Consider the following 27,739-nt stretch of genomic DNA (forward strand, 5'->3'; position numbering starts at 1 on the left):
AGAGTCAATCCATTGCCTCCAGGTGGGATCCCAGGGAGTGCTCAGCTCTGAGAGGGGTTCAGGGATGAGATAGATGAGTAGGTGTTTGCTAATCTATCTTGTCTTAGTCACCGTTTCTTAGGGCATAACCTGACGGTCTAACATGGTTACAAATATGAGAGTTCTCATATACACAGGAAGGATGATTTTCCAGGTCAGAGAATGTTGCAGAGCAGCTCATAGGCTCCCTGGATTTTTAGAAATAAACAAGGATGATAAGAACCCTCACCGTGTATTAAGCCTTGACTACAAGATCTCATTTAATTCTCACTATAGCCTTTAGGGTGGATGGTAATGCTCCCATTTCATAGATGAGGAAGCTGAGGCTCAGAGGAGTAAACTAATGTGCCTAAGTTCACACAGCTGGTAAAAGGTGCGTATCATTGAACACTTATCTATTACTTTCTGTGTGTCAGGGACTCTTCTGCGTGCTTTACTCATTTAACTCATTTTACCCTAACAGGTAGGGTATCTGTTAGCACCATTTCATAAATGAGGCTACTAAGACACAGAGATGTTAAGCAACTTGTCCAAGGTCACACAGCTAGTAAGTGATTGGATTAGGGTGCAAACCCAAGTGTGAAGGGCCTAGCACAGACCTGGTTCAGAGTAGACATTTGAAGGCTCCCTGATCTTTGATCCTAGCTCGGATAAGGCCTGGGATCTACTTGGATAGCCAGGTTCCCTGACTCTTGATGATGTTCCAGGGTGTTCTTGGGGCCCAGATTTGGGGCTTCCATCCTGAAAGGCGCTGGCTCCTGGTGCGAATGGGAGGCCCAGGGCTGATCCTGTTTACCACCTTCTGCAAGTCCTCAGGCTGCCCCCGCACTTGGCAGGTCCAGGCCAAGGTTCTCGCCCTGGCGCCCTCATCAATTATAGATCCCTGAGGAGCAGGGCTTGTTACGCAAGACTTGTTCCTGTGAAAGCCTGTTCCTCTAAGCCAATTCTGTCCTCGGAGTGTGAGAAGGGGCAGGGAGGGGACAGCGAGCCACTAGAAAGGGCTGACTTGGGGCTTGGCCCTCTTGTTCTACGACCCCCAAATCTGTAGGTCGCTGCCCTGCAAGAGAGTTCAGAGTCCCTTGATTCCCGCCCCTCTTCCTCCCTCTCTCCAGACCGCCATTTTTGGACTGAACCCTGGAGACCCCCTGGGGCTGGGTTATTTGAAACCCATTGTTCAGATGGAATCTGCTGTGCAGAGACCTAGGAGCCCTTGGACCTGAGGAACACAATTGGGAACCCATAGAATCACTGGAATCTTTCTGTCCTCCCTCCCTCCTATTCCTTAGATAAAGAGCTCTGAGTTTAGAAGGTAGAGGGGACCAAGCCTGATCAATTCATTTTTCTTTGTTTTAGAAACAGTTTAACTTTTGTTTTCATGTAAATCTTTGCTTTTTCCCCCTTTCTTCTTACTACAAGAGTAATATAAGCTTATTGTAAAATGTCAAACATTACAGAAATATAGGTTCTAGAAAATAAAAGCCCCCCCAACATGATTCTACCTTTGGAGATATATAGCATATAGTGGCTAATTGCTTTCTCTCTGAAAGTATATAGATAGACACATATATATGTAATCACTTTAATTTGGAAAGTGGCTTTTAAAACAATTTATCCTATAGAATTTTGTTCAAAGAATTTGATGCCAATCTTGCCCACCTAATGATTAGACCATAGAAAGCAACAATCAGTGCTAAAGATTATAGTCAAAAACAGGAACAACTTCAAAAATCTTCTTTCCCCTGCCCTTGTAGATCCGCTGATGTCTTCTAAGAGCTTGCTTTAATTTATTTTTGTTAATTAATCTTTCCAATTCTAATTTCCTAGAGCAGTAAAATTAGAGGAGTTAATAGGAAACTCATGGCTGCAATAATTCAACATCAAGAATTATTTTATAAGGCCGGGTGTGGTGGCTCACGCTTGTAATCCCAACACTTAGGGAGGCCGAGATGGGTGATCATTTGAGGTCAGGAGTTCGAGACCAGCTTGGCCAACATGGTGAAATCCTGTCTCTACTAAAAATACAAAAATTAGCAGGGTGTGGTGGCAGCTGCGTGTAGTCCCAGCTATTCAGGAGGCTGAGGCAGGAGAATCGCTTGAATCCGGGAGGCAGAGGTTGCAGTGAGCCAAGATTGTGCCACGGCACTCCAGCCTGGGTGACAGAACGAGACTCTGTCTCAAAAAAAAAGAATTATTTTATAAGTAATTACAGAGAATTTTTAAGAATTGAGATTTATGACATAAAGCAACCCTTTTCCTTTTAAAAAATAGGGTAAAACTTTTCATGACAAAAATGAAAGGCATACTTCAACAAGTAAAGTATTTAGAGGGGTTCAATTTTTTTCTTTCCTCCCGTTTCCTTGTCTCCGAGGAATCAATAGAAACAGTTAGTGAGTCCTTCTAGCACCTTTTGGAAAAGGTTTGGACATCCACTCTCTCATTATGTCCAGTTGAATGAAGTCCCGTGGTCAGGAGTTCCTAGGCTGACAGCTGAATGAGGCTGGGTCCCTGGCAGGGGGATCTTGGGGATAGAACCTAGCACTGCCGCCCAGCACTGGGCTCTGGACACAATGCTTAATCTCTTTGAATCTTGGTTTCCTCGCCTTTGAAGTGGGATAATTATTAATAGTTCCTGCCTCAAGGGCTTGTTGTCAGGACTTCATTGCATGCACTTAAAGCAGGTGCCCCAGCTTTAGCAAAGCTCCGTAAGTGGCAGCCACTGTGGTTGTTACAGGTAAGCACAGCTGAGTGCAGGTGAGCACCGGTTGTTGCATTTTCTTCCCTGGCTGCTCTTCCTCACTTGCTCCAGGCAGTCTTGGTTACATCGCTCTCAGAACCCTCCTGTTTTTCTGCGCTCCCACTGCATTGCCCTGACCTATGTCCTTTGCACTCTGCCTGGCTCTCCAATCCCAGGCCTCATGGCCATCCAGCCCTCAGGCCCCCTCAGACCTGGTCCCTCAACCCAGAGTCCCAACTCACTCCTTCCTGATGATGGAAAAAGTTACTGTCTTGCTTCCCAGTTTTGGGCAGCAAATTCAGGAGAAGTCACAGTCTTACCCCTTGCTCCGCACCGAGGTCAGTCATAGCGTGGCCAACCCACAGCTCCCTTGGAGGGGCTCTGGAAGCAGGGTGGAAAGACATGTTGTCAGCTCTGTGAGCACTGGCTGCTCTGCTAGGCCCAAGGGACTCTTGAAAGGCCTTAGCTGAGACCAAGAAGGGACACCAGGGGGTCCTCCAGCCACTGGCAACCCAAAAACATCCATTACTTGAAAGAGGGCTCTGAATAGTGGCTTGTTCCTGCATCCCATCCTGGATGACTGAGTGATCTTTGCTCTAAGAAAATCTGATATTGGCTGGCACAGTGACTCACGCCTGTAATTCCAGCACTTTGGGAGGCTGAGGCGGGAGGATCACATGAGGCCAGGAGTTCAAGACCAGCCTGGCCAACATGGTGAAACTTGGTCTCTACAAAAAATACAAGAATTAGCTGGGCATGGTGATGCACATCTGTAATCACAGCTACTCGGGAGGCTGAGGCACAAGAATCGCTGGAAGCCAGGAGGCGGAGGCTGCAGTGAATTGAGATTGCACCACTGCACTCCAGCCTGGGTGACAGAGCGAGACTCTGTCTCAAAAGAAAATAAAAAGAAAACTTGATAATGAGAGAAGAATGTGAATCTTACAGATTCAGACACGCCTGGGTTTGAATTCTAGCTCCACCACCTACCATCTGTATAACCTTGGGCAAGTCCCATCACCTGTGGGCCCCATTGTGCTCATCTGCGCAATGGAGCAATGATGCCTCCCTTGCAGGCGATGCGTGAAGAATGCCTGGCACAGTGGGCATCATCATTTCACAAACACATATATTGCTGACTACGGGAAGACACAGCAGGAGCCCAATATACATGGACTCCCTTTGTCCCTTGCCCTCCTCGAGTCTGTGTGGCTAGAATTAGACTTAGCATAGTGGACTGAGGGGCCCTGGATGGGGTGGCTGCATTGCTGGCCTGAGTGGAAGCCCTCTGCTTCTACCCCCATGTGTGGAGCAGGGAGACGAGCACCCGATTGGGAGGAGGAAACTAGGTTTCCAGCCTTGGCTTGGCCACACACTTGCTGAGCGCCCTTGAGTAAGTCACTTCACTTCTCTGGACGTCAGTTTACCGTGGGTAAAGTGGGGTGCTGTAGAAGGACCTTTACAACTCTGATTTGACAACCCTGGGGCACGGAGCTGGGGACTGCTCACAGGAAAGCCCAGCTGACTTTCCTTGGCTTGCTCCTGAGTGAAGGCAGCTGTGACTGCAGCAGGGACGCTCTCCTGAATGTCCCGCTCTGGGATGCAGTAATGATTACAGAGGGTCAGGGAGCAGGAGCTTGTGTCTCCCCTTCAGAAAGGAGAGGCCTGGGGCTCGGAAAGGGCAGGTGACTTACCAAAAGCCATCCAGCATTGCTGTGGCGGGGCACCTGTCTCTTACCCTCAGCTGCTCTGAAGGCACCGTTGGATGGGAGTTGCTGCGGTACCGTAGGGGAAAGCAGAAGGGTGGCGTGGGCTGTAACAATCCAGGAAGACTTCCCAGAAGAGCCTTGAAGGATGAGAAAGGTTTGGATTAGTACCTCTCAAAGTGGCTTTTGCAGAATACTCAAGCTGGAGGCAGGATATGGTGAAGAAAAGTGGTTCTTGGGCTGGGTTCAGTGACTCACTCCTGTAATCCCAGCACCCAAAGATCGCTTGAGGCCAGGAGTTCAAGACCAGCTTAAGCAGCATAGTGAGACCCCACGTCTACAATAGAAATAAAATAAAATAAATAAGCTGGGTGCAGTGGCTCATGCCTGTAGTCTTAACCACTGGAGAGGCTGAGATGGGAGGATCATTCAAGTCCTGGAGTTTGAGGTTACAGTGAGCTGTGATCACACCAGTGCACTCCAGCCTGGACAGAGTGAGACCCTGTTGAAAGGAAGGAAGAGAGAGAGAGAGGAAGAAAGGAGAGAAAGAGAGAAAGGAAGGAAGGAAAGGAAAGAAAGAGGGAAAGAAGGAAAGAAAGAAAAAAGGAAAGAAAGAAAAAAGAAAGTGGGTAAGAAAGAAAAGCAGTTCTTGATTCAGTAAGATAGGGAAATGCTGTATAAAACAAAAGGCAAGCAGGTGTATCCACCATAGGATTTGACAGAGCCTTTATTATGCACATGTGCATTGTATAACAGTCAGAGAGGGTGAGTGAGAAGCATTTCCTATGCTTATTTGACTGTGGAACTCTGCTTGCAGAATGTCTTAAGGGACTAGTGTGCCTTTGGGAAATGCTGGTTTTGAGGAAGGAATTGTTGCAGTTTTTTGATTTAGAAAGTGACTACAGGGGTCCTTGTTAGTGGAGTATGGGTTTCAAAGGGGTGGCAGAAAGATGCAGTGGGCAGGGAATCTCTCACTTCTTAGCTGTGTGGCCTTGGGCAAATTTTATTCCTTTCCTAAACCTCAGTTTCCTACTCTGAAATGGGCATCAGAATGTTCCAGTCTTAAACAAGATAATGGGTATGAAAGTCCTGAGTTAACTGAGAATTGCTGTGTTGCTGGAAAGCCACTGGTCCACAAGCCAGAATTTCCTTCACCTCATTTCTATCCCCTTCTTCCATATCAGCTTCCCTGGGCCTTCTGCCCTGGGCTAACGCTGTCTCTTTGGCCCCACAGAAAGGAGGTGTGGCATCGGGATTCAAGCACGTGGTACCCAACGAGGTGGTGGTGCAGAGACTCTTCCAGGTCAGAGGTAGGCGTGTGGTCCGTGCCACTGAGGTGCCTGTGTCCTGGGAGAGCTTCAACGATGGTGACTGCTTCATCCTGGACCTGGGCAACGTGAGTCCTGCTTTCCCCTTTCCCAGGAGCCACTGAGGTACTCCTGACCTGACCATGGACTTGGGAACATCCACATGAACAAATGCATAGACACAGATGGGCAAATCACAGGGACCAGCATTGTTCATGAGTCGGAGAGACCCATGTACAGATATGTCTGTATGCAAAGACTCCCACAAATGTAGACTCAAGTGCACACCGTGGATATAGTGCGTACTTGGACTTTGATTGACATATAGACTTCCTGGCACCTTGTGTTCATACGTACATCTTGTGTCCTTTTTCACATGCTTATAAATACATAACAGTCATGGGCAAACACTCTAGACTTTTGCCCACCAGGTGTGCACATGTGCACCATCATGAATGCCCACACATGTATACTCGGGTATGTTGCTTAAAGTCCCTCATGTGTATGTCATACATGTAGTTGCACATGCATGTCATCTATGACAATGTGTGTGGGATGCCCTTACCCAGGCCTACCTTATAGAATTGTGATGCTTTGTACACACTCGTCTCACAAGTCCCTGTGAGCGCAGACCTGCAAATGGACACGGCCGTTCTACTCCAAAGCTCATATGCATATATACCTGTGATATAATGTCCGTGCAAACATGAGCACACACTGATTTAGTGTAAGCTTTTTATTGAAGGCATCATAGGCACACAGAAGAGTGTGTGAATCCTGAGTGTACAGCTTGATGGATTACACAAAGCAAACACACCCACATAACACTGGATCATGAAGTAGAACCTCACCAGCCCCTAGAAGGCCCCTGTTACCCCCTTTTGGTGCCTTCACCCCAAGGGCAACCATCATCCTGAACTTTCTCAACAGCATAGATGAACTTTGCCTGTTTCTGAACTTTATAGACACGGAACCTTGCTCTTTTATGTCTTACCTTTTGCTCAACATTACATTTCTGAGATACATCCCTATTGTTGCATTTAGTTATAGATTGTTCATTTTCCTTGCTGTGGAAGATTCAGTTGTGTGGGTGTACCACGATTTATGTATCCTTTATATTGTTGATGGGCACTTAACGGTGGCTTCTGGTTTGGGGCTATTACAGGCAGTGCTACTCTGAACATTCTTGCACAAGTCTTTTGGTGGACATACGAACGCACTTCTGTCAGGTATATTCATAGAAGGAGGTTTCTGGGTCCTAAGGAGATAGGTGTATTCGGCTTTAGTGGCTATGGCCAAGTGGTTTTCCAAAATGATTGTACCAATTTATATTCCCTTCAGCAGGCAAATATTTTTGCACACATTCTAGACGTAGTTGTACCTGTGAAAAAATTCATGCACTCCCATCCCCTGGTGTATGCAGATCACACTTAATTGTATGTGAATAATGCACGTGGGCAAGCTTAGAACAGGGTGAGCCTGCACACCACACGCCACACTCCCCATTACCCAAGCCTTGTCACTGGGCGGGGCTTATAGGAAGGCGGGGCACTGACTTCCTGGGTCTCTGTCTTCCAGGACATCCACCAGTGGTGCGGTTCCAACAGCAACCGGTTTGAAAGACTGAAGGCCACACAGGTGTCCAAGGGCATCCGGGACAATGAGCGGAGTGGCCGGGCCCGAGTGCACGTGTCTGAGGAGGGCGCTGAGCCTGAGGCGATGCTTCAGGTGCCTGTGGGGTGCGGATTGGGGTGGGTATGGGGACACGCTACTCACAACTTTCTTCTGTTCAGTAGGCAATTTGAGGTGAATTTGAGGAAAAAAAAATTCTGCTATAAACCGCCTTTTTATTTTTAAAATGCTTTTTTATTTTAATTTTTTTTTTTTTAATTTTTGAGACAGGGTCTTACTCTTTGTTGCCTGGGCTGGAGTGCAGGGGTACTATCACAGCTCACTGCAGCCTTGACCTCCTGGGCTCAAGTGATCCTCCTGCCTCAGCCTCCCGAGTAGCTGAGACCACAGGCGAGTGCTACCAAGCCAGGCTAATTTTTGAATTTTTTGTGGGGATGAGGTCTTGCCATGTTGCCCAGGCTGGTCTCCAACTTCTGGGTTCATACCATCCACCTGCCTCAGCCTCCCAAAATGCTGGGATTACAAGCATGAGTCAGCATGCTGCCCCTGCCTCACTTTTGAGGCTGTTTTTTCCATCAAACCTGATCACTTTAGGGAGTGAGGGAGATCAGTTTCCTGTACAACTCCCAGACTCCCCGAGGGGTGAGGCTGGAACCCAAGGCTGTGCTGGGAGCGTGAACCGCATTCTCCAGCGGGGAGGGCCAGGTCCTTTGCAGAGCTAAGGAGGACAGTCTTTCAGTATCCCCAGAGGGCCAACTTGGTGCTAGAACAAGGTCAGAAAGAGACCGCTGAGCCCCAATCCCCTCTTTCCTCTTCTGACTATTCCTGGTAGTTTTTGGCCCATTTAGTCACATGATGGGATTGCCAGCCATTGTGCTTTGAGGACATATCAATAGAGGCAGGATTCACCAGGAAAAGGAGGAGACCATGAGCTCTGCTCCATGCCACTTGGTTCCTGCTTCTCTGGGGGCATCCAATTCCAGCTTTTGGAGAGAGCAGAAGGGTGATTATTATTATGGGAAGGGACCTGGACACGAACCATGGCTTGGGAGGGACAGTGGGAGTGAAAATAGGCCCTGAAACCACAAGGATGGCGGTTCAGATTCTGGCTTAGCCACCTAATAGCTGTGTGAGTAGGTGATTTCGTCTCTCTAGACCTCAGATTCCTCTTCTGTAAAATGAGAGTGATAATCTGTGCCTCCTGGCCTGGGTGCGAGGATGAAGTGAGATCTTTTAAAGGCAGGCAGTAGAAGGTGTTCAATTGCTGTAGTATCACAATTAGCCGGTAGACGAAATATCTGAATAGCTGTCTGGAGGCAGAGGAGCAGGAGTGTTCTCCTGGAGTTTCTGAGTCAGGGGGACAAGGTGGAAGGGACCTCTGATGGACAGATCTGGACTTGTGAGCAGACGCAGGATGTCTCTGGAGGAGGTCAGACTCCATGGGGAGGGTCACAGTGGATGCCCTTGTGGTCCCTGCCTGCCTGGGAGCTATCCCGGGAGCCTGGCCCCTCCCTCACAGCCACCCTTCCTCTCCATCTCTCTATCTCCTACAGGTGCTGGGCCCCAAGCCGGCTCTGCCTGCAGGTACCGAGGACACCGCCAAGGAGGATGCGGCCAACCGCAAGCTGGCCAAGCTCTACAAGGTGAGCACCAGATGCACTGTCCGCCTGGGCATGGGGTCAGGACAGGGAGGTAGAAGACTCGGTCTTCCCCACTCCACTGCTGTGGGACCTTGAGCAAAGCACCCCTTTGGCGGGGGGCCTCGGCTTTCTCACATCTCCAGTGGACGCACGTGTACTTCCTTTGCTTTCCTGCGCTAAGAGCATGCGATCAACTCCGGACACATCTGTGTCACGCTCACACGTGAGGTCTGTCTTTCTGAGTCGCAGTTTCCTAGTCTGTAAAGTGGGAAGAAGAGCAGAATGGTTGACTTTGCGGGATTTCTGGGAGTCCACAGAGAACATGGATAGGAAAACAGCTTAGAAAATACTTGGGGAGATACTACAGAAATGGTGTGTATGTGAGGAGGCTGTGGGTGTGGGTTACAGATAATGACTTTATTTATGATTTCTTTCTTGTGATTTTCACAACTGAATTGAGGCTCAGCTCCAGTGAAGGAACTCTCTTGGCTGAGCTCTGGGAGAAGGCTCAATCATATTTATGTTGTGCCCCAAGTATTTTCAGTAAAACAACAAAATAGGGATGTGGATTCCCCCACTGCCAAAGAAAAACTACTTACTACATTATTTATTTTTTGCTGATTATGAAGTAATACATGTTTACTGTAAAAAAAAAAAAAAATGAGCAGTATTCGAATTATAAAAACAAAAGTCCATGCAATTTCACTAGTTTAAAAAAAAGTATTATTTTTAAAATGTGTTTTAATTACAAAAATGACAATACCCAGCTAAAAAATCAGCCTCTCCTCCTCACCAGAGAACACATCTTTGTCCAGCCACAGCTTTCTGTGCCTAATTACTTTTCCATTTCCATCTTATTTTTTTATTTTGAGACAGGGTCTCGCTCTGTCACCCAGGCTGCAGTGCAATGGCATCTCACAGCTCACTGCAACCTCTGCCTACCAGGCTCAAGCCATCTCTTGCCTCAGCCTCCTCAGTAGCTGGGACTACAGATAGGTCCCACCATGCCCAACTGACTTTCATATTTTTTGTAGAGACAAGTTTTCGCCACGTTGCCCAGGCTGGTCTCGAACTCCTGGGCTCATGTGATACCCTTACCTCAGCCTCCCAAAGTGCTGGGATTACAGACCTGAGCCAACACGCCCAGCCATTTCTATTTTATGTAACTGGATCCAAACTGTTCATGCTGTTCTGTGGTCTTTTTTCCACTCAACATGGTCGAGAATATCTTTCTATAATAAATCTCAACACGACCCTTTATAACAGCTGTATAGTATTCTATTTTATGAATGTAAGAATTTAAGCAAATCCTAATATGTTCCCACCTTTTCCAATTGCAGACAGTCCCTCTTGGTGCACTTGTGCTAAGTATAGCATAGCACTAAGGCAAGTTCCTAGACCAGGAACTGCTGGTCACAGGCTGAAGAATGAGTCAGTGGTTGAAAATACTGGTTCTGGGCCAGGTGTGGTGGCTCATGCCTGTAATCCCAGCACTTTGGGAGGCCGAGGTGGGTGGATCACGTGAGGTCAGGAGTTTGAGACCAGCCTGGACAACATGGTGAAACACCATCTCTACTAAAAACACAAAATATTACCCAGGCACGGTGGCAGGCGCCCGTAATCCTAGCTCTCCTCCTAAGGGAGGAGAATCACTTGAACCTGGGAAGCAGAGGTTGCAGTGAGCCGAGATCACACCATTGCACTCCAGCGTGGGCAACAAGAGCAAGACTCCATCTCAAAATAAATAAGTAAATAAACAAATAAATAAATAAATAAAATAAAAAAAGAAAGTACTGGTTCTGGAGTTAGGAGTCAGACTGTGCCTGTTTACCCAGAGCCTTGCCAACTGGATATTGTTAAACTTTTGAATTTCGACTCTTAAGATAGACTTTTTTTTTAAACTTGAATGAACTTTTTGTTTTAGAATAATTTTTAAGTTTACGGAAAAATTGTAAAGATAGTACAAAGAGTTCCGATATACCATTCACTCAGCTTCTCCTTAGCATCTTAGCATAACCAGGTACATTTATCAAAACTAAGAAATTAACGTTGCTTCAATACCATTAACTAAACTATAGACTTTATCCAGATTTCCCCAGGTTTTCATTCTAGGTTCCAATCCAGGAAGGTTGCATTTAGCTCTTTTTACTTTTATTCTCTTTTATTTACTTATTTATTTTCGAGACAGAGTCTGGCTCTGTCACCCAGGCTGGAGTGTAGTGGTGCAGTCACAACTCACTGCAGCCCCGACCTCCTGGGCTCAGGTGATCCTCCCACTTCAGCCTCCCAAGTAGCTGGGGCCACAGGCAAGCGCCACCACGCCTTGCTACTTTTTGTATTTTTTGTAGAGACGGGATCTCGCCATGTTGCCCAGGCTGGTCTTGAACTCCTGGGTTCAAGCCATCCACCCACCTGGGCCTCCCAAAGTGCTGGGATTAAAGGTGTGTGTCACTGCACCCGGCCTCTTCTCTCTCTCTCTCTGTCTCTCTCTCTCTCTCTTTTTTAGTAACAAGAACCTGTTTTATTTTTTCCAAATACAGATACAGAAGTTTGGGTGTTTTGCAAATATTGCTTCACAGCAACATTTCTATATACAGCACCTTCTGTTCTAATTGCGTGTAAGCATAGATATGTATCCACAGGGCAATGTTGGCTCATCAAGGATCCACCTTGCATACTCCTTTTTTTAAAATGGTAAAGTTGAATACATGTTCAGCAAACTATGCAATTCCCCCTCTGCCACCCAGTTCCCAAATGTTCCTTCATTTTATCCCGCCCTCCCTTCCCATGTGCAGTTACACCTGAGTGTAGGTCAGCAGATGTGGTTCTGACAAAGCAGAAAAGGAAAAAGAACGTCTAAGTGTTTGCAAGAGAAAGCCCAGGTGTTACTCTGCAGTGCCATTTGGGGTGGGCGGTTGGGGCAAGATGGTGGAAGTCTCAGGGCTGGGCGGCCACAGACACTCACGTGCTGGTTCCTTCTGCTTCGTCCCCTCAGGTCTCCAATGGTGCAGGCACCATGTCCGTCTCCCTTGTGGCTGATGAGAACCCCTTCGCCCAGGGGGCCCTGAAGTCAGAGGACTGCTTCATCCTGGACCATGGCAAGGACGGGAAAATCTTTGTCTGGAAAGGTACTGGGGACAGGGGAAGGATCCCAACTGGCCTGTAGGACCTTGGGTGGGATGTCCCGCAGCTCCCAGGAACTCAGCTCCAGGGGATCGTGGAGTGTGGTAGAGGCGCCTGGTGCAATGGATATCAGAAGTCTTGGGCTGATGCCTTGGTTTTGCAATTGACGTACTGTGTAATCTTGGGCACTTTACTTACCCTCTCTGGGCCTCAGATTCCTGATCTGGGCTAAAATAGGTGTTTCCCAAGTGCATTATAACGTCAGTTCTCTGAGACGCTAATTGGCATCCTGAAGAAATTATGTAGAAAACATTTTAACTGTATGGTCAGAGAAGTTCATGGGCAACAGTGGATTTAAAAATGTTCAAGTTTGTTTACTGTAGGACTTTTAACTTGTGCATTCACGGGGGTGCTTTTCATGAAGATGATCTGGTTTCGGAAATGCTAAGCTAGAAGTTCACAAACTCTTTGGGTACTATCTTGTGGGAATTCTCTTGGAAACCTTTGGCCCAGGTGTTTCTTAGAGGCCCTGAGATCTGAGAGGACCCATTAGTGTCCTCCCCTGATTCTGTAAGGCTCATCTTGGGGAAGAGGACAGAGGAGAGGGAGGCAGCAGGAGGACAGAGAGAAAGGGAGAGAGTGGGGAGAAAGAGAGAGAGAGAAACTATTATAATTATTACTCTCTAGGCCCCCTGGGCCCTGGGCCAGCTGATCGGGACCTTGGCCTTGGCAGTGAGAAGGCTGGGACTGAGGGCCAGCATTGGCTGGCCAGGAGCTCCTTGGCACAGGAATGCCCTCAGGGTGGCAGCTTCTCACTCACTGAGGAACCTAGGTCAAGTAATTTAATGTCTCTAAGACCCTGGTTTCCTTATAGATACTCAGGAACAAGATAGCAATTTTTTTTATTACTTAAGACTGTTCCGTGGATTAAATAATCTATGTATAGTTCTAAGCACAAAATACATGCTCACTAAATGGACCACAATCGTGTTGTGATTGGTGTCATTGGCCAGCCCCAGGCTGGACTCCAGGAGCTCTAGTGAGTGGTCAGCTCTGGGGGTCTCTGGCCTTGGCTATCCACTGTCTAAGAAGAGTAGGGAGGGAAGTTTGGCAGCTCCTTCTCCTGGACCGTTGGAGGTCAAGATGCGGCAGGATCCCGGGCCCCTAACCCTCCATCACTTCCTCTGGCTACTGACAGGCAAGCAGGCTAACACGGAGGAGAGGAAGGCTGCCCTCAAAACAGCCTCTGACTTCATCACCAAGATGGACTACCCCAAGCAGACCCAGGTGAGTCTTGGCGGCCAGGTAGGATGGGAAGGGGTGGGTCCTGTTTGGAGGGGATGGGCTGGAGTAGGGCGGGCGTCCCCCCTCAGTGTGGATGGGGTATCTGAGGCTCCCCTGGAGACCCTTGCTGGGCAGCCCAGCCACATTCTGCTCCTCCACCTCCCCTCCCCAGGTCTCGGTCCTTCCCGAGGGCGGTGAGACCCCACTGTTCAAGCAGTTCTTCAAGAACTGGCGGGACCCAGACCAGACAGATGGCCTGGGCTTGTCCTACCTTTCCAGCCATATCGCCAATGTGGAGCGCGTGCCCTTCGACGCCGCCACCCTGCACACCTCCACTGCCATGGCCGCCCAACACGGCATGGATGATGATGGCACAGGCCAGAAACAGGTACCTTTAGGGCCTGGGGTGTGTGTGTCCAGGCCCCTCCCTCACTTTCCCCATGCACTGCCTCTTGCTTCCCCAAGGAGGTTTCTCTCTGAGGTTTGCACAATTTTGGTAGCTGAGATTCTTTGGTGTTACTTAGTTTTTACAGCCAATGCACCCTGACCACCTACTGTGTATCAGGCCCTGGGCCAAGTGTCCCAAGGAGTGCCTGGTCTGGGAGGGGAGTTGACCACAGCCACAGATCTGTGTGATCAGTGGAAGATGGGAGGGAGCACAGGGGATTGTGGGGACACAGGAAGAGCAGAGGGGGTGGTTGGTCAGGGCGTCTTGCACAGAGACGGGAACCCTTGGGTGGGGTCTCAGAGTAGGAGCAGGGCTTTGCTGCCGGAGAAGAAGAGCGGAGAGTGGTGGGCATTCCAGGCGGGACTCGCTATGTTGGGAAAGGAGGGAGCTGTCCCAGGGGGCTAGTGCTGATGGCATCCCCAGGGAGGGGCCTTGAATGCCAGTTTCAAGGGTGTGAACTTGATCCTCTAACCAGGGGGTGCTAGTGAGGGGTTTTTCTTTTTATTAAATCAGAAATGCAGCAAGCTCAGATCTATGCTTTATCTTTTTTTTTTTTAAATAGAGACAGGGTCTTGCTATGTTGCCCGGGCTAGTTTCAAACTCCTGGGGCTCAAGCAATCCTCCTGCCTCAGCCCCCCAAAGTGTTGGAATTACAGGCATGAGCCACTGCACCCGGCGAAAATGGGTTGGAATATGACTCTAGGATATCATTAGAAGGAAAAAAAAATCAGTTAAAAAAATAAATAAAAGAAAACTAAGAAAGTGGGTTGGAGGCAGGAGAATGAAGGTAGAGAGCTTATGAGGAGCTTATTCTAATAGTTTAGGGGAGAGATGATGACCTTGAGACTAAGAAGGTCACCGTGGAGAAGGGGAAGAGGGGTGTGGGGTTCAGAGGTGTTTAGGAGGTAGAATCCGCTTCAGGCAAACTTGATTCCATTCCTAATGATAGGAATAACAAACATGTTCATTTTTATGTATTATTGTTTTTGGTTTGATGTTATTAGCATTCTTTCATTGCTTCAGTAGGTAGGGATAATGCAATGAAAACATTCCATGTGGGGCGGTGTGGTAAGAGCCCTGGCAGCCTGACTGTGAGACTTTGGGCAAGTTACATAACCTCTTTGAGCTTTACTTTCTCGCTTGTAAAGTAGGGTTTCATCCCACTCCATCACCTTCAAGAATGTTCAAAATCAGAGATTCTAGGATTCTGTTTCCCAGGACTTGGACAACTCCGTGTCTCCATAGCTCCACCAGGTGGCGCTGCTGGGCCTTGTGACCACTTGGAAAAAGCGGTGTCACCAGAACACTGCAGACACCTACCAGCAGGGGTCACACTGAGGTCGCCTCGTGGTGGCCCTGCCTCTGCAGGTGACCTATGAAATTCCTGGCAGGCCCAGCATGGTGGCTCACGCCTGTAATCCCAGCACTTTGGGAGGTCGAGGCGGGCGGATCACCTGAGGTCAGGAGTTCAAGACCAGCCTGGCCAGCATGGTGAAACCCGGTCTCTACTAAAAATACAAAACTTAGCCAGCCGTGGTGGCAGGTGCTTGTAATCCCAGCTACTCGGGAGGCTGAGAGAGAAGACTTGCTTGAACCTGGGAGGCAGAGGTTGCAGTGAGCCGAGATTGCGCCATTGCATTCTAGCCTGGGTGACAAGAGTGAAACCTCGTCTCAAAAAAAAAAAAGAAAGAAGAATCCAGGCAGCTCAGTAACGATAGAGATAATGGTGATATTAGTAAAACAATAATACTTATGATAATAAGAGCAGCTGCTACCTACAGAGCAGTTCCCTTGTGCCAGGCCCTGTGTTAGTCTTTCATGAGTAAACTCATTTGAGCCTCACAATACTTTGAGGTAGGTACTATAATTATCCCCATTTTTCAGATGGGAAAACTGAGGCTAAGAGCGATTAAACCGGTTGTCTGAGGTCTCATGGCCCGGAAGGGGATGAGGGGCCTGATTTGGGGTCTGTGTCTGGCTCCTCCCCTCACTGTACTGCGTTCCTTTGGGGCAGGGCATGGTATGAGGGTCCCAGGCGGGAACCCTGGCCGGGAGTCCCTGCCCTGCCTCCTAGTGGCTCTGTGAGTTGGGCAAACTATTTAACTCCAGTCCTAGCCCAAGTGATTAAAAGTTCATTCCATGGTCTAACCACAACCTACCATGCTGTGGTTTCCTGGCTTGCCTGAGCTGGGGGGTAGGGGTGCTGCCCGGCATCTGACCCCAGCTTTGCTCCACAGATCTGGAGAATTGAAGGCTCCAGCAAAGTACCCGTGGACCCTGCCACATATGGACAGTTCTATGGAGGAGACAGCTACATCATTCTGTACAACTACCGCCATGGAGGCCGCCAGGGGCAGATAATCTACAACTGGTGAGGTTCTGGGGCCATCAGTGTGTGTCGTGGGGGCACTGGCTGGGCCCTGAGCAGGACTGAAGACAGACTGAAGACAGACTGAGGGTATGAGGGCCTGAGGTGGGACTGCCACTCCCTGCTGGGAGAGACTCTTGTCCACAGGGCAACACACTTGCTTATTTCTCCAAACAACTTTTAAACTCTTCTTACCAAATGATTATACCTCTATTGTAGGAGGTATAGTGAGTGTGGAGAAACAAACAGAACATCTCCCACAAATCCATGCCAAGTACTGTGCACACTAGGGTCTATCCTCCCACACATATTTTTCAAGCCAAAATTTGTTTTATTTTATTTTTATTTATTTAGTTATTTATTTTATTTATTTTGAGACAGAGTTTTGCTCTTGTTGCCCAGGCTGGAGCACAATAGTGTGGTCTCCCTCACTACAACCTCTGCCTCCCGAGTTCAAGCGATTCTCCTGCCTCAGTCTCCCTAGTAGCTGGGATTCCAGAGGCCCACCACCATGCCTGGCTACTTTTTTGTATTTTTAGTAGAGACAGGGGTTTCACCATGTTGGCCAGGCTGGTCTCGAGCTCCTGACCTCAGGTGATCCACCTACCTCAGCCTCCCAAAGTTCTGGGGTTACAGGCGTGAGCTACCACACCCAGCCCCCAAATTATTTTAAAACAGAGAATACATTTACATGATTCAAAAATCAAAATAGATTATAAAGGTATTTATTGAGAAATCTTATTCCCACCCCTGTCGCTCTCTACCCCATTCTCCAGACCCCACCCCTTCTTGGGTAACTGCTTTAATCTCTTGCATATCCTTCCGGTAACTCTTTGTGAAAAAAAATATATATGCAAATAATTTATAGCCTAGTCCCTCCCTTCCTTACACAAAAGGTAGCATATTTTGTGTATTGCCCTGCACCTTGCTTTTCTGACTCCATTCTTCCTAGAGATCAATAATGTCAGTACATAGAGAGCTTCCTCATTCTTTTTTACAGTTGTGTAATAGTCCTTTGGGTGGCTGTACTATAGTTTATTTAACAGATTCCTTGATGATGCATAATTGGGTTGATTCTAGTCTTTCTCTATTACAAACATTGCTGTGATTAGTAACCTTAAACAAACATCATTTTGAACATGCAGAGAAATGCCTCTAGTGTAAGTTCCCAGAAGTGAGATTGCTGGGTCAAATAGTAACTGCACTTGTCATTTTGATATACAGCCCCCAATTTCCCTCGATAGTGTTTGTAGCATTTTACATTCCCACCAAGCAACCTGTGAGAGCCCCTGGTTCCCTGTAGTCACACCTGTGGCTTGTGTGGTCAAACTTTTGGGCGTTTGTCAATCTTATGGTTTATAAAATGGTGTCTCAGTGTATTTTTAACTTGTATTTCTCTTACTATACAGTCTAAAACTTTTTGTCTGATTATTGACTGTTGGATTTTTTTCTTTTCTTTTTTTTTTTGAGACAGGGTCTCACTCTGTTGCCCAGGCTGGAGTGCAGTGGTGCGATCTCTGCTCACCACAACCTCTGCCTCTAGGGCTCAAGCGATTCTCATGCCTCAGCCTCCCGAGTAGCTGGGACTACTTGCCACTACTCACCACCACGCCTGGCTACTTTTTGTACTTTAGTATGGATGGGGTTTTGCCATGTTGCCCACGCTGGTCTCGAACTCCTCAAGCGATCTGCGTGCCTCAGCCTCCCAAAGTGTTGGGATTATAGGCATGAGCCACCACGCCCGGCTGGATTCCTTCTTTTTTAAACTTATTTTGAAATAATATTAGACTTGCTGAAAAGTTCCAAAACTAGTACAGACAGTTCTCGTATATCCATTACCCAACGGAATATTCACCTGTGTTCACATCTTACATAACCATAGCACAATTAACAAAGCCAGGAAGCGAACATTGACACAGTACTACTTACTAATCTATAGGCTTTACCCAAATTTCCCCAGTTTTCCTATTACTGTGTGGTTTTTGTTTTGCTTTGTTTTTTGTTTTTTTTTTAGACAGAGTCTTGCTCTGTCACCAAGCTGGACTACAGTGGTATGATTTTGGCTCACTGCAACCTCTGCCTCCCAGGTTCAAGCAATTCTCCTGCCTCAGCCTCCCGTGTATCTGGGACTACAGGTGTGCGCCACCACACCCAGCTAATTTTTGTATTTTTAGTAGTGATGGGGTTTCACCATGTTGGGCAGGCTGGTTTCGAACTCCTGACCTCAACTGATCTGCCTACCTTGGCCTCCCAAAGTGCTGGGATGACAGGCATGAGCCATCGCACCTGGCCCCCACTACTGTTCTTTTCCTGATCTAGGATCTAACCCAGGATCCCACATGGCATTTACTTATGTCTCTGAAGTCTCTGAATCTATGGCAGTTTCCTAGTCTTTCCTTTTTTTTTTCATGACCTTGATACTTTTAAAGAGTACTGGCCAGTTATTTTGTAGAATGCCTCTCAATTTGACAACCCCAGACATTTAAAAACAGCTTAAATTTTTTTTTTCACTAGATAATACACACACCTGGCACAAAATTTGTGAGAAGACTGTTTAAAAAATTAACTGCATCAGCACATTGATATGTCAGATTTTATTTGCTTATATGACGACATACGTTGGTTATGGAAAACTTAGACAATATGCAAAGAGAGGGGGTAGAAAGGCAAAATCCCCCTGAATCTTCCCTCTAAGAGCGATCACCATGGACCTTTTGGTGAACATGTGTTCAGCCCTCTCTGCACGTGTTCACGGGAGGCTTAATCACTGACATCTTTTCCCACAAATAGGCTCTCATAACACTTGCTATTCTGCGACTTGCTTTTCCACCCAGAGAAATGTCCTGGCCACTTTTCTACATCTCAGATTTGAGTCTCAGAGCATCTTCTCTGTGGCTGTTCAGCATGGGATGACCCAGCCCGTCTCCTGAGGGACACATTTAGCATAAGGAAATCTATGCATTGATCAGATCTCTGTAAGCAGGCAAGATGCCAGGCTGAGAGTGGAAGTGTTGGTGTGGTTCCTGGCTCTCGTTGTTCTGAGAGAGTGCCCTTCCCTCTCTATCTGTTTCATTACTGGTAACGGGGAGATTTGTAGGTTTCTCAGACTCAGGGTAAGGGAGAGGCTCAGGGCTCTGTGTACACCTTGAGGCTGAATCTCAATTCCCCTTCCAGGCAGGGTGCCCAGTCTACCCAGGATGAGGTCGCTGCATCTGCCATACTGACTGCTCAGCTGGATGAGGAGCTGGGAGGTACCCCTGTTCAGGTGAGCCCAGCCCACCGCCTCTCTGGGCTGCAGCCTGAGCCTTGTCCTTCTCTTCACTCATCTGTCTGACTCTCATCCATCCATTCGTTTGTCCATCTGTCCATCCATCCATCCATCCATCCATCCGTCTATCCATCCATGGAACAGGTATTTATTTGGGGCTTCCATGTGTTCTACACAGCATCTGTAGCCATGGACAACAGGCAAACTGCCCCTGCCCTAATGGGCTTTGCTTTCTTGGGTGGTAGTAGACATTCAACACACATGCACACCAATGGCTGTGACAGATGCAGCGAATGAAATTGACAAGACCTTGGGGAGAGAGACATGGGAGAGGCGACGTGGCTGAGCACGGATGTGGAACCAGCATGCTTGGGTTTGAATCCTGTCCTTACCTCTGGGGAACTTTGGGCAAGTCACTTAGTCTCTCTGTGCCTCTGTGTCCTCAAAATAGGGGTAATAACAGTACCATCCCACAGGATTGCTGTGAGGATTAAGAGTTAACATTTGTAAGCATTTAGAGCCATGCCTGGCATGTAAGAAGTCCCTCCCTTATACACGTGTCATGTACAAGGACGTAAATCCCAGGTAGGATCCTATTGGATTAGAAAAGCCCGCCCCTGTCGCAGGAGGGGACTGTTCAACTGGGACCTAATGCACGAGTAGGAGTTGCTCAGGCAGAGTGAAGGAAAGCACATTCTGGTTAAAGGGTGGTACACATGCAAAGGCCCTGAGGTGGGAGGGGGCATTGGGTGTTAAAGCAAGGGGAAAGTGCCCTGATTTGAGGCTAGAGAGGTGCTCAGAGGGGCCAGACCACCAGAGGCCATGGTGACGATGATGACCTTGATGCTGAGAACAACAGGAAGTTGCTGAATGGTAAGTCTGAGCTGTAGTGATTTCTGGTTTAAAAAGTCGCTCTGGCCAGTAGGGGGCGCGGGAGGGCAGCAGAGCTGGTTTGTGGAGATGAGCGGGAAGCAACAATTGTGTTTCCTCCACACTGTGATAGGAGTGGGCAGGGCTCTAGATAGGAATTGGGGGTTCGTGCCCTGACGTTTGCCTATGATAGTCTGGGTGCTGGGCACTAAATGAGATGACCATCTTAGCTCAGTGCATCCTGACAACTGCCTTGGGAGTAGCATCCTTGGCTGCATTTTTCAGAAGACGAACCCAAGAGTTTCAGACACGTGCCCAAGTTCTCACCATCAGGGTGGAGTTGGAGTCTAAGCCCTAACTCAGCGGTGGTGGGTCGTGGTGGGAAGCGACTGCCATACGCCCGACACACGTGTGAGATTTTCTTCTGGACATAGTTAGCTGGGGCCACAGTAAGGTGCCACACACAGGGCAGGAGCAGATGTGAGGGTGTACATCTTCCCTGCCTCATTCCCACCACCAAGCCCCTGGCTGTTTCCTGCATCTGGGGTGCACTGGCTGTGCAGGAGGGAGTTTTCCAGATCTGGAATGCTCTGTTCTTACACTCTACTGGCAGTCATGCCCAGGCCTGACGTCAGCATTCTAGAAGAATGTTCACCAGCAATCCCTGTGCTTCTATTTAAGGGAATATTTGCAAACACAGGCTCTCCTGGTTCTTAGACCAGGCTGAGGGTCAGGAAGGCACGTCCTCATGGAGATGGAGAGCAGCCACAGCAGCAGTGCCCTGGGGACCTCAGGCAATAGTGCTGTCTCCGCCCTTCCTGGAATTCTGCTGTCCCTGCCTGTGTGTTGTCGGGTCACATTCCATGCCACACACAGACAAAAGCATGATGGCTTCGTCTGGAGGGGTGGGCCCAGTGCGACATAGAAGGACTGAGGCCTGCCCCCAAGGTCCCTGACTCGCTCTCCTGTCTCCCTGCCAGAGCCGTGTGGTCCAAGGAAAGGAGCCTGCACACCTCATGAGCCTGTTTGGTGGGAAGCCCATGATCATTTACAAGGGCGGCACCTCCCGCGAGGGCGGGCAGACAGCCCCTGCCAGCACCCGCCTCTTCCAGGTCCGCGCCAACAGCGCTGGAGCCACCCGGGCTGTCGAGGTAATTTCCAGGTCCTGGACCACAGAAGGGGTTGGCCTCCCTGAAACCTCCCAGCTGGATGACCAGATGTCCAGGCACAGGGTGGGGGTGGGGGTGGCGGGGGGCGGTGAGTGAGTGGGTAAGAAGCAGCTTTTTGTATCTTCCTGCCCTGGCCACAGGGTTGTCTGTCTTAGACTTCCCCCTGTTTCAAGGATGCCCAGTGTCCCTTGCACACTTTGCATAGTGGAGAGCTCACTACCTACCATTCTGTACAATCGGGATGCCATTCCTGATTACATTCCAGTTGGCTACTGTCCCTTTCATGGAGGAAGGCACAGATCAGGACATGATTGCCAGGATGGTTTGAGCAGCCTAGAGGGGAATGGGACTCTCACCTCCTTTGTTCTGGGCACTCCACTTCTGTTAGTCACAATGCATTAGTGACTCATGGGAGTCAACCAAGGCCATCAGGGTCCAAAGTCTGTGCCCTCAGCTCTGATGGGCTGTGTTCCTCCAAGTCCCCACCTGAGAGCTAGCCCTGCTGGGCTGTGTGGAGGGGGCTGAGGGCTTTTTGTCTGGCTCCTGATTAACCAAGCTCTACCCTCCCAGGTATTGCCTAAGGCTGGTGCACTGAACTCCAACGATGCCTTTGTCCTGAAAACCCCCTCAGCTGCCTACCTGTGGGTGGGTACAGGAGCCAGTGAGGCAGAGAAGACGGGGGCCCAGGAGCTGCTCAGGGTGCTACGGGCCCAACCTGTGCAGGTGGCAGAAGGCAGCGAGCCAGGTAGGAGCTGGGGTGGGGGGCCTGCTGCTCTCCAGGATGCAGCTGTTAGGTTTCCCTTCTTTCCTTGAGCTTGGGGGCTCTAAATCCTCCCCATGCCCCAGGGCCTGTCCCCTAATGTATGTTAAATAAAAGCAGTTGTTTTAAAATGAGGGCTATGGTCAGAGAGAAGGGGGTAGAGCCTAGCCTGGGCATGATGGCTTATACCTGTAATCCCAGCACTTTGGGAGGCTAATAAGGCAGGTGGATCACCTGAGGTCGGGAGTTCAAGACTAACCTGACCAACATGGAGAAACCCTGTCTCTACTAAAAATACAAAATTAGCCAGGCATGTTGGTGCATGCCTGTAATCCCAGCTACTCAGGAGGCTGAGGCAGGAGAATCACTTGAACCCGGGAGGTGGAGATTGCGGTGAGCTGAGATCATGCTATTGCACTCCAGCCTGGGCAACAGGAGTAAAACTCCGTCTCAAAAAAAAAAAAAAAAGACAGAAAGAAAGGAGAGCCCAGTGTGGGAAGGAGCAGTTGGGCTGTGGAAGGAGGCGGTCCCTCACTACGAAACCTTGAAAGGTGGTAGGCAGGGCTGATAGCGTCAGAGGGGCAGTGGGCTCTTTGCATCTCTAGACTCCCCATGGACAGAAATGCTACCAGCCTGCTCTGTTTCCAGAATGTGGGCCAGGAAGCTCTTCCTTCTGCCAACCTGCAGTCTTTTTACTGTTACTTTGAGTTCATTCCCAGCTGCTTGATGCTTAACAGAAATGGAGAAGAGTGACTTGGTCTAAAGCAGCTCTGTGCAGCAGAACCTTCTATGCAGATGGATGTTCTGTGTCTGCCAGGTCCAATTTGGCAGCCACCAGTCACCTGTGGCTGTTGAGCATCTGAAATGCTACCAGTGGGAATTTGTGGGAATGAGGAACTGAACTTTCTATTGAATTTAATTTCAATGAATTTAAATGTAAATGGCTACACATGGACAGAACAGGTATAGTGGAAAGAATATGGGCATTCGAATCAGACGAGATTTGTATCCTGGTCTTAACACTTACCATCTGTGTGACCCTGAGTGTTGCTTAACCTCTCTGAGCCACATCGCCTCGTTAGCTGAGTGGAGCTAATGATCCTCATCCCGCAATGCTGTCGTCAGCCTCAAGCCAATAGCAGTCCTGACTGTGTCACTCCTGCCAAGTCTGCCCTCTCTGGGCCTCTATTTCGTCACCTTCCAATTCCCTCAGGCCTCTTCCCTCCGGACCTCCTGGGATTTTAGGTTGGAGGGAGAAGGGGGAGAGCAGTTGGTTGGGCTTGGGCAGGGCTGGTCCCAGGGTCTGATGAGATGGGAGAGAGGGGTGATGGCATCCCTCGGCAAACTGGCGTGGCCTCCCCTCACAGATGGCTTCTGGGAGGCCCTGGGCGGGAAGGCTGCCTACCGCACATCCCCACGGCTGAAGGACAAGAAGATGGATGCCCATCCTCCTCGCCTCTTTGCCTGCTCCAACAAGATTGGACGTTTTGTGGTGAGCCCCTGCTGAGGTCACACCTCTGCTTTCCCCTCGGGAGACAAGTTCCACGGGACTGGTCAGAAGCAGAGGCAGGAGAAACAGTTCTGATGGCATGGCACAGAGGAAGGGGCCCCCTGCCAGCTGCAACCAGCTGTGCCGCTCCCTCAGGGGGCAGAGAGAGGAAGCCCACCCAGGGGAGGGAAGACATCTCGCTGATGCTCTTTCTTTCCTTCCCAGATCGAAGAGGTTCCTGGTGAGCTCATGCAGGAAGACCTGGCTACAGATGATGTCATGCTTCTGGACACCTGGGACCAGGTGGGTGAAGGACAGGTGAAGGCTGTCTCTGCCAGAGGGAGTGGGAGAAACTAGACTTCCAATTCTATGATCAAGTTGCTAGAAGGACCTAAAAGAGGCAGTGCCAGGTGTTGCCAGAAAAGTCTCCAGGCTACTGGAAGTCACTTCCTTTTTCTGAGCTTCCATTTCCTCATCTGTAAACTGGGAGTGGCGGTACCTTCCTTGCAGATACACTCACCTTGAAAGCTGCAAAATGCCCTATAAAGCCAGATCACATGACCTTCATCATTCTCTCCCAGGCCTTGCAGGAGCATGAACTCTTCCTTTAAATCTGTTGGCGGGGGATGTTGAACTTAGCAGCATCTTGTTTGCAGGCATGAACTGTCCAGTGTCACCTAGTGACTCTAGAGGGCTCCTGCTTCTGGTCTGAGGGCTCTTGGCTCTGTCTCCACTTCATCTCCTAGAGAAGGCCATTATGTAGGACTTCTTGGCAGGGGAAGGTGCCATTCACTCACTCAACCAATATTAATTGGGCACTGCTTTGTACCAGGTGCTTTATGTTTGAGATGCTAGGGATAGAGCAATAAATAAAGTAGGCATTTTCCTGCCTTCCCAGGGCTTACGTTCTCACGGGGGTGTCAGGTCAGTCATCTTTCCTATCAAGGTGGCTTCTCCCAGCATCCTCAGAGTTATGGAGTGACTGACCACGAAGGCATAAGACTACACTACCCACAGTGCTGCTCGGAATCCCCGGTTGGAAGATCAGGACCAAAAATGGTTGCAGCTTGAGCCATTCAGCAGTTGTCATTGATTGATCCATTGGCTACTTAATCTGTTTGTTCATCTGTTAGGGATTCAGTCAGCCGACATTTATTCGGCACCACTGTCTTCCAGGCAAATGCTGAGTGCTGAGAATCTTATGATAAGCAAAATAGATAGAATGCCTGCCTTCGAGGGGCTTCCACTTTAGTTGGGAACACATTTATAAATAAGTAAGAGAGGGCCAGACACGATGGCTCGTGCTTGCAAACCCAGCACTTTGAGAGGCTGAGGTGGGCAAATCACTTGAGGTCAGAAGTTCAAGACCAGCCTGGCCAACATGGTGAAACCCTGTCTCTACTAAAAATACAAAAAAATTAGCCAGGTGTGGTGGTGGGTGCCTGTAATCCCAGCTACTCAGGAGGTTGAGGCAGAAGAATCACTTGAACCCAGGAGGCGGAGGTTGCAGTGAGCTGAGATCACGCCACTGCACTCCAGTCTAGATGACAGAGTGAGACTCTGTCTTAAAAAAAGTGAGAGAAACCAAGTCTGACATTTTACTATCTAATGCCATTTTATCAATGATAGGTGCTCTTTGAAGTAATATTTTAGATATGCATAAAAATAGATGATACATAAAAATCAGCCAAATAATGTGACATAGAACTTGTAACAAGACTCAAAATGGTGATAGCGGTGGGTGAGTTATTTTTATTCCAAGCCGTAGGCCCATTTTGACAAAGATGCACACAGACTGGGACGTGGTAGACTCTCGGTGCATATTTGTTGGATGAATAAATGAGTGAGAATATGTTTGGCCACTCATTTGTTGAACGAGTGAATGCTGTTCAGAGATAACTTACGGACCTTTAGAGAAGAATCTCAAACTCAATGCCTGATGGCACCTGGTAGGCAGTGTTAGCGAGTGAAGCAGGCTGGGATGGGGAGATGTGAAGGAGCAGTGGAGTCTGAGGCAAACTAGAACCGGAACCGCCAATCTCAAAGGGGTGGCTCCTGCACAGCTTGACTGAAGTGAGGTTTGAAGGCCCAGGCTGCTAGATCCTCCAGTTTTTTAAGAGAAGTTGGAAATCTAGATTTTTATGTCACCAGTAGTTTAAAAAGACATTGTTGGCCAACACAAGGTGGTGGGTGAGCAAACAAAACATGTTTGTGGGTTGCCGGTTTTCAACCTCTGTTCCAAATTCCTCCAGTGTTAGTTCATGGGCTCTCTTAGTAAGGGCTTAAAAAGGGCTTTGTCTTTTCTGACACCTGGCCCCTCCCCAGTCTTCCTCCAGCCATGAATTTGGTCAGCACCCCTCATGTACCTTTCATGTCTCATCTCACCTCCAGGTCTTTGTCTGGGTTGGAAAGGATTCTCAAGAAGAAGAAAAGACAGAAGCCTTGACTTCTGGTGAGGACCCAAGTCCCTGGGGGGAGGGGGTCCATTGCTTGTGGGGTGATGGGAGTGGCTTCTGTACAGGTCTGGGAATGAGCGTCATTTCTAGGGGACTGATGGACAAGATAGGGTGGGGACTTCCTCCTCTGTGGCCAGCCCCTTGTAAGTCCTGCCTGGGGTAGTGAAGAACACATCAGTTCCTTCAGAAACCCTGAGGTTCCTTCAGAAGCCTCAGGGTTTCTGAAGGAACTAATCTATTTCAGAGGAAGGAAGGAACAGATGAGAAGTCTCTTCAAGTTCCCAGAATACTCAGGAGCTGAACTTGTCAAGGTTTAGATGTGGCAAAGCAGGCCAGGCATGGGACTCATGCATGTAATCCCAGCATTTCGGGAGGCTAAGTCAGGAGGATCACTTGAGCCTGGGAGTTTGAGAGTAGCCCGGGCAACATAGTGAAACCCCATTTCTAGAAAAAATACAAAAAAATTAGCCAGGTGTGTTGGTGTGTAGCCGTGGTCCCAGCTACTCAGGAGGTTGAGGTCAGAGGATTGCTTGAACCCAGGAGTTCATGGCTGCTGTGAGCCATGATTGTATCACTGTATTATAGGCTGGGTGACAGAACGAGATGGTGTCTCAAAATGAAAAAAAAGAAAAAGAAAAAGAAAGAGATGTTGCAAAGCAGATTCTGGGTAGCTGAATAGATCTGATTTATGAGCTGGGAACCCAAAAGTTGGTTCACATATCTTCCAGTAGGGGACTACAAGGGAAAGTAATAAACTTTATGAAGCAGGTTAAGCCGTAACCCCGTCCCTTCCTGTGTTCCTGAGCAGGGTGGTAGAGAACCCACGTGGGTATCATGCCTTTAAAGGAGGATGGTGCCCAGGGCAGGGGGTGGGCAGTAGGGACAGTAGGACCATAGACCACCTGTCTTTTGACCTTTGACCTACTGTCTTTTGACCTTTGACCTTCTTTGTCAACTCCTGTCCTGAGTCACCCTCTCCCTGGTGTGGGAGGCACTAAGAATTCCTGGGGTTTCCTTTTCTTGCACGTGTGTCTGCAGCTAAGCGGTACATCGAGACGGACCCAGCCAATCGGGATCGGCGGACGCCCATCACCGTGGTGAAGCAAGGCTTTGAGCCTCCCTCCTTCGTGGGCTGGTTCCTTGGCTGGGATGATGATTACTGGTCTGTGGACCCCTTGGACAGGGCCATGGCTGAGCTGGCTGCCTGAGGAGGGGCAGGACCCACCCATGTCACCGGTCAGTGCCTTTTGGAACTGTCCTTCCCTCAAAGAGGCCTTACAGCGAGCAGAGCAACTCTCCTATGAGTGTATGTGTATGGTTTTTTTTGTTTTTTTGTTTTTTACAGTATCCAAAAATAGCCCTGCAAAAATTCAGGGTCCTTGCAAAATTGTTTAAAACGTCTGTGTTTGGGAAATTAAATTCAATAAAAACATTTTGAAGTGTGTA

At 48.7% G+C, this 27,739-nt stretch overlaps 1 protein-coding gene across 4 annotated transcripts in view; it reads left to right on the plus strand.

Moving 5' to 3' along the window:
* Positions 1-27,739, plus strand: part of GSN (gelsolin) — a 64,232-nt gene extending 36,493 nt beyond the window's left edge. For all 4 annotated transcript variants that reach the window (XM_010355367.1, XM_010355368.2, XM_010355365.2 and 1 more), the window contains 14 exons: positions 5,714-5,875; positions 7,365-7,514; positions 8,972-9,061; positions 12,054-12,186; positions 13,380-13,468; positions 13,638-13,853; positions 16,151-16,284; positions 19,456-19,546; positions 21,400-21,570; positions 22,159-22,333; positions 23,716-23,840; positions 24,063-24,140; positions 26,229-26,289; positions 27,332-27,739. In XM_010355367.1, the coding sequence (XP_010353669.1) occupies positions 5,714-5,875; positions 7,365-7,514; positions 8,972-9,061; positions 12,054-12,186; positions 13,380-13,468; positions 13,638-13,853; positions 16,151-16,284; positions 19,456-19,546; positions 21,400-21,570; positions 22,159-22,333; positions 23,716-23,840; positions 24,063-24,140; positions 26,229-26,289; positions 27,332-27,501 (1,845 nt within the window). In that variant the 3' untranslated portion in view covers positions 27,502-27,739. The remainder of the gene's footprint in view (positions 1-5,713; positions 5,876-7,364; positions 7,515-8,971; positions 9,062-12,053; positions 12,187-13,379; positions 13,469-13,637; positions 13,854-16,150; positions 16,285-19,455; positions 19,547-21,399; positions 21,571-22,158; positions 22,334-23,715; positions 23,841-24,062; positions 24,141-26,228; positions 26,290-27,331) is intronic.

This window comes from Rhinopithecus roxellana, chromosome 16 (genome assembly GCF_007565055.1).
Source record: "Rhinopithecus roxellana isolate Shanxi Qingling chromosome 16, ASM756505v1, whole genome shotgun sequence".
Taxonomy (NCBI): domain Eukaryota; kingdom Metazoa; phylum Chordata; class Mammalia; order Primates; family Cercopithecidae; genus Rhinopithecus; species Rhinopithecus roxellana.